This window comes from Pleurodeles waltl, chromosome 6 (assembly GCF_031143425.1).
Source record: "Pleurodeles waltl isolate 20211129_DDA chromosome 6, aPleWal1.hap1.20221129, whole genome shotgun sequence".
In the NCBI taxonomy this organism is placed as follows: Eukaryota; Metazoa; Chordata; class Amphibia; order Caudata; family Salamandridae; genus Pleurodeles; species Pleurodeles waltl.
Window position 1 is genome coordinate 623,002,443 of NC_090445.1, and position 9,500 is coordinate 623,011,942.

At 45.1% G+C, this 9,500-nt stretch overlaps 1 protein-coding gene across 1 annotated transcript in view; it reads right to left on the reverse strand.

Moving 5' to 3' along the window:
* Positions 1-4,311, reverse strand: part of LOC138300076 (uncharacterized) — a 75,990-nt gene extending 71,679 nt beyond the window's left edge. The window contains exons 1-2 of the mRNA XM_069238950.1: positions 4,166-4,311; positions 2,361-2,460 (exon numbers count right to left, since the gene is read on the reverse strand). Coding sequence (XP_069095051.1) covers positions 2,361-2,430 — 70 coding nt within the window. The 5' untranslated portion in view covers positions 2,431-2,460; positions 4,166-4,311. The remainder of the gene's footprint in view (positions 1-2,360; positions 2,461-4,165) is intronic.
* Between the last annotated feature and the right edge of the window lie 5,189 nt (positions 4,312-9,500).

The window sequence follows — 9,500 nt, forward strand, 5'->3', positions numbered from 1 at the left end:
ACCACATTAGTATTCATTCAGGATCCCAGAAGATCTTTTCCAATTCCTAAAATTGGATTAGTGTGTACAGTAAAGCATTTTAGCAGCTACACATGCCCAGTTAGTACATCTGGCCCCATGTGCTTTAAAAACATAATAATATTCACAATAAACATTTCCAGCCCTCTCTGCACTCTTGGTGTTCAGGCAGACCAATCATTGTGATTTTTAGCTCACACCATGCCTTTATAAGGACTCATGACTGTTTTTTTTCTCATTCTCAGAGATCATCCCCATTCAAAGGTAACTGTGCTTAGCTATAAGAATATAATATGTAGAGGTGAGAGATAACATTTCGTTCTGCCCCTGGAATGGATGAATTTTGGTCACTCCACGATACTCTTTAATGCAGAATTTGGCCAAATTCTTCAAATTGTTGTGTGGCTGAAGTTTTATCTTGTGAGGCTCCAGAAAATGCGAGCTGGTGAGTGAGATTTGCCTCCCCCTAGCATGTTTTGCTAATTCGGCCAGTCACAGGGGGTCCTGGGTGGTTGTGAACTATCGCAGTTAGAGGGCTGCCATTCAAGTAGATTTGCTGTCACTCGAGTAGATTTTCTCCTCAAGCAGCAGCAAAATCAACTTGAATAGCAGTGCACTCTTGTGCAATGCATGGTGCCGTTCACGCTGATTTTCAGCACTGTTCGTGCTACTGGTGCTAAATTGCAGCATGAGCTTCATATTTTCCACTTGTTGGTGGAACTCCACAGAATCTTGCAGAGTTTTTTTGTTACTCCGCGGAATTCCACTGAACGAAACTCCATCAGTTCTGCCCACCAACTTGTCATCTTGCCAAACAAGATGGTTAGTAAAATGCAACAGAAATATTTTTATGATGCCTGCACAAAGCTGCCATGTTGCATGAATTGGAAGTCCCCATTTGGAGGGTCCATGAGCAAATTCTTGACAAATGATAATTTAATTGAGTGCTATCATTTGCTTAGGACTTTCTGCATTGTGGTCATGTCAGGCTTTTCTAAGACTTAACGAGCATCCTGTTGCACATGCTCACAATAATAGAGAAATCTTCAGCTTACAAGCTGCTTGAGGATCCCACCTGGGAATGACTTCTTTTGCTCTGCCAGTCTAGCGGAACTGAATTTACGAGGACAGCACAGGGGGATCACAGTGTCCTCTGCACTATCCTGATTAATGAGATATTCTACAAACCCAGAAAGGCTGCACTCCTGTTGGCAGGACAGACTTTCTCAATCATGTCATACCATAATCTGAAGATACCTTGTCCGCTCTGATTCTCCTGCACAACAAGAGCATGAAAGAGTCCCATCTGAAGTGCAGCATCTTTCAAACACTACACTAATGGTATATGTGATGGTCCTGGTTAAACTCAGTAGGGCTTAGCCCTATTTCTTTTCTTGCAGGAGATGTTGGCAACCTGACTCTGACACACCTCATGTCATCTGGCCCTATACCGAGTAAACTAACTAACTAACTATGCTTGGTCTATTATGAGAGGGTTCAGTGATGCAGCAGCCTGAATTGACAGATGTTGATGACATTTCTTTAAAGGCTAATCCCTTGTTTGAATAACCTACTACGAATCTTTGAATTAATCTGTGCTCCTTTCTTGTCAATAGATCTGGGCTTTGGGATGATTACATGGGGCCATGTTGGAGCTCGGTGCCCCCTGGGCACTTGGGCTCTGTCATCTAATTTATGCCTACTGTCTCCTATTCTTCTACACCCTACTCTTTTGTTTCTATTTTCTCTTTTCCTTCCTTGTGCACTCTTGTTCATTCCCTTTTCCTTTTTAGAGTCTCTTACAGCATGTTCTGTTATTCCATCTGTTTTCGCTCTATACCCCTTCACCCCCAACTATGCGACAAGTAGCTAGGTTGCTGTAACTAGACTTCTTTTGTATTAATAACAAACAGGATTGTGTTTCCTTGGTGAATAACTACATTTCCAATCTTCAATTGATTAAGTGAATACACACTGTGATGTCTGAAAGAAACCCATCTGCATTATGGCATTTATATCTTATATTTGTAATTTTATAGGGTCATGTCCTACTTGTTTCTCTTAATAAATACGTGTCATAAATTGTTTATAGGTAAGAATGTCATCCCACATTACAGCGTGACCACAAAAGTTCATTTTGGAAAGGTAATATTGAGATTGCCCATTCTGAGTACATCTGTCTTTAAAGAACATCACATCACAATGCAGAAGTCTGCTGCTACCAGAAACCAGCTGCCTCTCCTGTCACTTGTTCACTGTAAGCTTGCTTTTGGCCCTGTACAGTCCTCTGGTGCATTCTGGTAAGGTGTTTGCTACACATATACCACATACATACATCTTACCTGAGCTGGATGCTGGCTGAGTGTAAAGGATGCAGAGGAACATCAGGAACAACACAGCGAAAGCCCCCATCCTGGACAGCGGGTTATTCTGAAGATGTGTCTAGAAAATAAGGAAATTATTAAAAAGAGATTTTAAGGAACAAAAAGAACTGAAAGGTGTATCTGATTCATGAAATCAAATAATGACAGCTCTGGATGGAATGATCAGGGTGAATGGAGTGAAGAGAAGACGGCAAAGAACAGCCTAGGAAACAAGGTGTAAGAGGAAAAGGGGGAAAGGAGTAAGGAAATGTTGGGTAGAGAAGAGAAGGGTGAGTCAAAGAAAAGAAGAATAGAGAGGAGATGAGTGGAACTGTGACCATAAAGGGGGAAATGCATGAAGGGCAGAATTGAGGAATCGATGGATATGAGAGGTAAGGAAAATAATAAGGGAACAAAAGATGAAAGAGATCAAAGGAGTGAGACAGGATTTTATTGAAGGAAGGGGCTATTTGTTTTTATGCAGAAGAATCAATACAGGCTGCTTTAACTACAACTTTTATGCGTATTCACAAAAATAATCAGAATGCTTGTGCAATTCACACAAAAATCATTTAATGCACATGGGTTTTTTCTGTTTGTTGATGCAGAGATGCATGAGTAAACACACCACCCTTCTGAGTAGATAAGTCCTTCATTAAGTCTGCCTTACCTCATTTGTTGCTGAACCATCACTATTAAGCACTTTGTTGTGCAGTAGGCAGTTAGTCGGCAATGAGGATCCCTCCTTTTTAATAATGCCAAAAGGGATAACGTCGACCCCAGAGTGACAGAGCTATCGCATTTGTCTAGTGATGATTTACTAAAGAACCACCTCAAAGTGGGTGGAATGGGCAAACTAATTCATTGTCATTCACAGGAAAAAGCCATATGACAAGAAACGAAGACTGGGCACCGTGCGTTTTAAGAGACTTACTGCATAGTTGTTAAAGTTTGTCTATTGCAGACTGTCACAATTTACCTGAATGAATATCAACATAGTGGCCACACATTTGTGTTAGTTTAGTGTCTCAGAAAAGGGTACTTTTTCCTTGGAATCCCCTGGTGTGTGTTCAGACTACTGCAAATAATTCCACTACCTTCAAAACACACTCTAACATGAAAATGTCATAAAATGGACCATCACAGAATGCCCACCTACCCAGCACTACCCATCACTCGTAGAATGTTGCCCTCGTGTGTCCTCTGTAGCCAGTACCAGAATGCCAATTCATATGCATGCCCCTCTGGTGACCCTCTCTGTCCTATACCAGCAGTCACCCACAGAATGCGCCTCTACTGTGCTCTCTCTGGCATCTCTAGACATCACCCCGAGAATGCCCCTTTCGTGCCCTAGATGGAATTCACAGACGCATCACCCACGGAGTGCTCCTATGGCATGCCTGTTCAGGAGCATCACTTCTACAGTAGTATTCTAGCCACGTATGTGTCTTCTCTGGTCTACACTTGACCACTACCCCTAGAATGCCCCTCGTGGTTGTTTTATTTTGTCATCAATGGACAATCAGCCATATGATGCCCCTCCAGTGCATCCTGTCTTGATGTTAACAACCCCACTTGAATGCCACAAAGGCATATTTTTAGTGGTCTGAACTGGACACTCGATTGGACAATGAATCCCTGGGGTGCCCTCTTTGATCTGCACCCAACCATCACCCCTAGAATGCCCCTCTGATGTGCCTTCCCTGGACTTCACTGGACCATGACTCTTAGAATACCCCTCTGGTGTTCCCGCTTTAGTCCACACCCTTCTGCGGGATACTCACGCCTGTCACTGGAGGAAGAACGTCTGCGCACGCGGATGTCTCTGCCGAGATGCAGGGATGCTGCAGAGTTGGCTGACTGCAGCAGAGTCCAGGCGCACCGGCACCCAGGGACCCAGGGCTACCAGCTCTAAACTCAGCACTAGCTCCCGCAGTGCTCTATTTATGGAGAACGCTGAGCGGGAAAACGCGGAAATTCCTGGTTTGGGACTTTGATTCTAATCTCATGGCTCTTCTTTGGTGAAGGAGGGCCGGTCACCGGTGCAGAGATAGCATGCATTTCACAATGATGGGCTGACCGGCTACATTGTCTTAAAAAGTGTTTGTTTACCTTATGTCCACAGAGGCTGCCCTTTGTTTGTGGGAACCCGTCTTGTGATAGACACCTACCACAGTCAAGACAATGTAAGGGGACAAAGTCTTGATTAACTTGTCTCCTTACACAACCAAACCTTGTCTTTTAAACCTATAACCACATGTTAATACTTCTCAACCCAATCTCCCTTTTTCAAACGACATTAAGATACAGTGGCAGTTTTCCCAGGATATAAATGTAATAACCTCCGAGTTACCCACATATGCGGAAGATGCATTAACCTATTGAGCTATTTTACCAGCTCACCGCACGGGGTCCCAGGTACCTACCCTGCAGACTCATTGCAAAATCTGTTGTAAGATTTTAAAATGTTTCCTAAATAGCTAACTAGCGAGCATGTATGATTGTATTGTGTTAGTGCTGGGGAAAGGCTGAGTCCTCGCACAGGAGGACCAGAAGTATCGTGTAGATTAACAGTAGCAGACTGTCCGGGGACTGGGACAGAAAATAGGCCCAGAACCCAAAATAAAAGTGGCCCTCCTTTGCGAATTAGTTAAAAATCATTGGCCCATGTATGCAAATTGGGGAAGTTGTGAACTTGTAAAGACACACTGTATACTTGGTTTGCAAGGAATGGAAAACTGCGTGGATTTGAGCTTCCTGCAGGCAATGTCTGTTTTAATATCAGGAAATTTTAAAGTAAAAACCTGCCCAGCAAACCATTAAATAGGCCAACAAACAGCCAAAAAGCATTTACAATGCAATAGGTCTCGCATTTACTTGAGTTGGGAGCTGTTGGCATTGTAAATGCGTAACTGGACTTTTTTGCCACATTAATTAGTCAACCTGCCGCATATTTTGGTCCTTTCTGCCACATAATTCCAGTGGCCCTGCATAGATCTAAAGGGCTAGTAGGACTAATGGAATATTTTTTTAATCAAGGCCCTTAAAACACAAACTACTCCCAGGTGCAAAACATATTTACTTGGCAGTTGAAGGAGGCGACATTTCCTGCTAGGCAATGAATAACTAATAGTTCTTCAAGAATGGATCACCGTCCCTTTATTGCAGTCTTGGGAGTCGAACAAAATAAACAGGATTTTTCACATGCTTGAGGAGAGCCATTACACATGATATTAATAATCCTCAGTCAGTCTAGAAGTGAAGTACTAGCTTTAAAATAAAGACCATTGTACACCATAATCAACTGTAACCTCTCCTCAAGGTCAGTTTTATAAATACATGCACACGCAGCTCAGGTTTTACAGACTCAAATATGTGCAGTTCATCTAGTAAGGTTTCTGCTTTGTATTCACAGCTTGTATCACTTTATAAAAATAAAAAAATAAAACTACAAGTCCCAGATTGCAAAGCAGAAACATAAACTAAATGATTGAATCACACATCAAACTAGGGAGCTGGACAACTCTACTAATACTAGCCCAAGGGTTGGTTTCCAGCTTGTATCACATTATAAAAATAAAACTATGAGCCCCAGAATGCAAAGCAGAAACATAAACTAGATGAGCGACTCACGTTTTGAACTGAGGAGCTGGACAATTCCAAGGGCTGGCTTCCAACTTTACGATATTACAGTTTGAATGCCCTCTTGAATAGTAGTGTATCACAGTGAAAACATGGCAAAGCCACAATTTCAGCACCTTACCTGACTGTTTTCATCACGGACTACAGCTACAGCTCATGACCTAGGAATGGCTGCCTGCATAGGGTTTGGAAGCAGCCCGAGTGCACAAATTTCAAAGGTATTTATTAAGGAGTTCAGTAATGTTGTAATATTGCACTCAAACCAATAACTCATTATTCCTGGAGGCCCAAAATACACAACTGTCTTAAAATCAGAAAAAAAGCTTTAGAGCGCTATGCAGTAACACGGCTGCTGCACATAAATGTTAAAGCACTAAATACTGAGGCAACGTAAGTTTTAAGCTAGTTCGGGCTATTTGTAGCGTGGAGGTTTAATGTGCCTGCTGCAAAGAATGTGCACTAGGCAGATCACAGAGTGTATATAATGCAAATATGTCAAAATAACTCTGTTGATTAATGTTCTTTCTGGAGAAAAAACATAGGTGGTCATTACAACCCTGGCGGGCGGTGTTAAAGCGGTGGTAAAACCGCCAACAGGCCGGAGGGAAAAAAAATGGAATTACGACCGTGGAGGAAACCGCCAACAAAGACAGCCACTTTAACACTCTGACCGCCACGGTGGTACAAACAAGCACCGCGGCGGTAACCGCCAACAGACAGGCAGAGGACAATGTACCGCCCACACTATAACAACTGTAAAGAAATGGCTCCCTGTTGCAGTTACCCCCCACTTTTTGCCTGATACTGATGCTGACTTGACTGAGAAGTGTGCTGGGACCCTGCTAACCAGGCCCCAGCACCAGTGTTCTTTCACCTAAAATGTACCATTGATCCCACAATTGGCACACCCTGGCATCCAGATAAGTCCCTTGTAACTGGTACCTCTGGTACCAAGGGCCCTGATGCCAGGGAAGGTCTCTAAGGGCTGCAGCATGTATTATGCCACCCTAGAGACCCCTCACTCAGCACAGACCCACTGCTTACCAGCTTGTGTGTGCTAGTGAGAACAAAATGAGTAAGTCGACATGACACTCCCCTCAGGGTGCCATGCCAGCCTCTCACTGCCTATGCAGTATAGGTAAGACACCCCTCTAGCAGGCCTTACAGCCCTAAGGCAGGGTGCACTATACCATAGGTGAGGGTACCAGTGCATGAGCACTGTGCCCCTACAATGTCTAAGCAAAACCTTAGACATTGTAAGTGCAGGGTAGCCATAAGAGTATATGGTCTGGGAGTCTGTTTTACACGAACTCCACAGCACCATAATGGCTACACTGAAAACTGAGAAGTTTGGTATCAAACTTCTCAGCACAATAAATGCACACTGATGCCAGTGTACATTTTATTGCAAAATACACCCCAGAGGGCACCTTAGAGGTGCCCCCTGAAACTTAACCGACTATCTGTGTAGGCTGACTAGTTCCAGCAGCCTGCCACACTAGAGACATGTTGCTGGCCCCATGGGGAGAGTGCCTTTGTCACTCTGAGGCCAGTAACAAAGCCTGCACTGGGTGGAGATGCTAACACCTCCCCCAGGCAGGAACTGTAACACCTGGCGGTGAGCCTCAAAGGCTCACCCCTTTGTCACAGCCCAGCAGGGCACTCCAGCTTAGTGGAGTTGCCCGCCCCCTCCGGCCACAGCCCCCACTTTTGGCGGCAAGGCTGGAGGAAACAAAGAAAATAACAAGGAGGAGTCACTGGCCAGTCAGGACAGCCCCTAAGGTGTCCTGAGCTGAGGTGACTCTAACTTTTAGAAATCCTCCATCTTGCAGATGGAGGATTTCCCCAATAGGATTAGGGATGTGACCCCCTCCCCTTGGGAGGAGGCACAAAGAGGGTGTACTCACCCTCAGGGCTAGTAGCCATTGGCTACTAACCCCCCAGACCTAAACACGCCCTTAAATTTAGTATTTAAGGGCTCTCCCTGAACCTAGAAACTAGATTCCTGCAACAACAAGAAGAAGGACTGCCCAGCTGAAAACCCCTGCAGAGGAAGACCAGAAGACAACAACTGCCTTGGCTCCAGAAACTCACCGGCCTGTCTCCTGCCTTCCAAAGAACTCTGCTCCAGCGACGCCTTCCAAAGGGACCAGCGACCTCTGAATCCTCTGAGGACTGCCCTGCTTCGACGACGACAAGAAACTCCCGAGGACAGCGGACCTGCTCCAAAAAGACTGCAACTTTGTTTCAAGAAGCAGCTTTAAAGAACCCTGCAACTCCCCGCAAGAAGCGTGAGACTTGCAACACTGCACCCGGCGACCCCGACTCGGCTGGTGGAGAACCAACACCTCAGGGAGGACCCCCGGACTACTCTCCGACTGTGAGTACCAAAACCTGTCCCCCCTGAGCCCCCACAGCGCCGCCTGCAGAGGGAATCCCGATGCTTCCCCTGACCGCGACTCTCTGAAACCTAAGTCCCGACGCCTGGAAAAGACCCTGCACCCGCAGCCCCCAGGACCTGAAGGACCGGACTTTCACTGCAGAAGTGACCCCCAGGAGTCCCTCTCCCTTGCCCAAGTGGAGGTTTCCCCGAGGAAGCCCCCCCTTGCCTGCCTGCAGCGCTGAAGAGATCCCTTGATCTCTCATTGACTTACATTGTGAACCCGACGCTTGTTCTAACACTGCACCCGGCCGCCCCCGCGCCGCTGAGGGTGAAATTTCTGTGTGGGCTTGTGTCCCCCCCGGTGCCCTACAAAACCCCCCTGGTCTGCCCTCCAAAGACGCGGGTACTTACCTGCAAGCAGACCGGAACCGGGGCACCCCCTTCTCTCCATTATAGCCTATGCGTTTTGGGCACCACTTTGAACTCTGCACCTGACCGGCCCTGAGCTGCTGGTGTGGTAACTTTGGGGTTGCTCTGAACCCCCAACGGTGGGCTACCTTGGACCAAGAACTGAACCCTGTAAGTGTCTTACTTACCTGGTAAAACTAACAAAAACTTACCTCCCCCAGGAACTGTGAAAATTGCACTGTGTCCACTTTGGAAATAGCTATTTGTGAATAACTTGAAAAGTATACATGCAATTGAAATGATTCAAAGTTCCTAATGTACTTACCTGCAATACCTTTCAAACAAGATATTACATGTTAAATTTGAACCTGTGGTTCTTAAAATAAACTAAGAAAATATATTTTTCTATACAAAACCTATTGGCTGGATTTGTCTCTGAGTGTGTGTACCTCATTTATTGTCTATGTGTATGTACAACAAATGCTTAACACTAATCCTTGGATAAGCCTACTGCTCGACCACACTACCACAAAATAGAGCATTAGTATTATCTATTTTTACCACTATTTTACCTCTAAGGGGAACCCTTGGACTCTGTGCATGCTATTCCTTACTTTGAAATAGCACATACAGAGCCAACTTCCTACAACAACCCACCAATCCGCCACCTTTTCCGGGGTGGATTC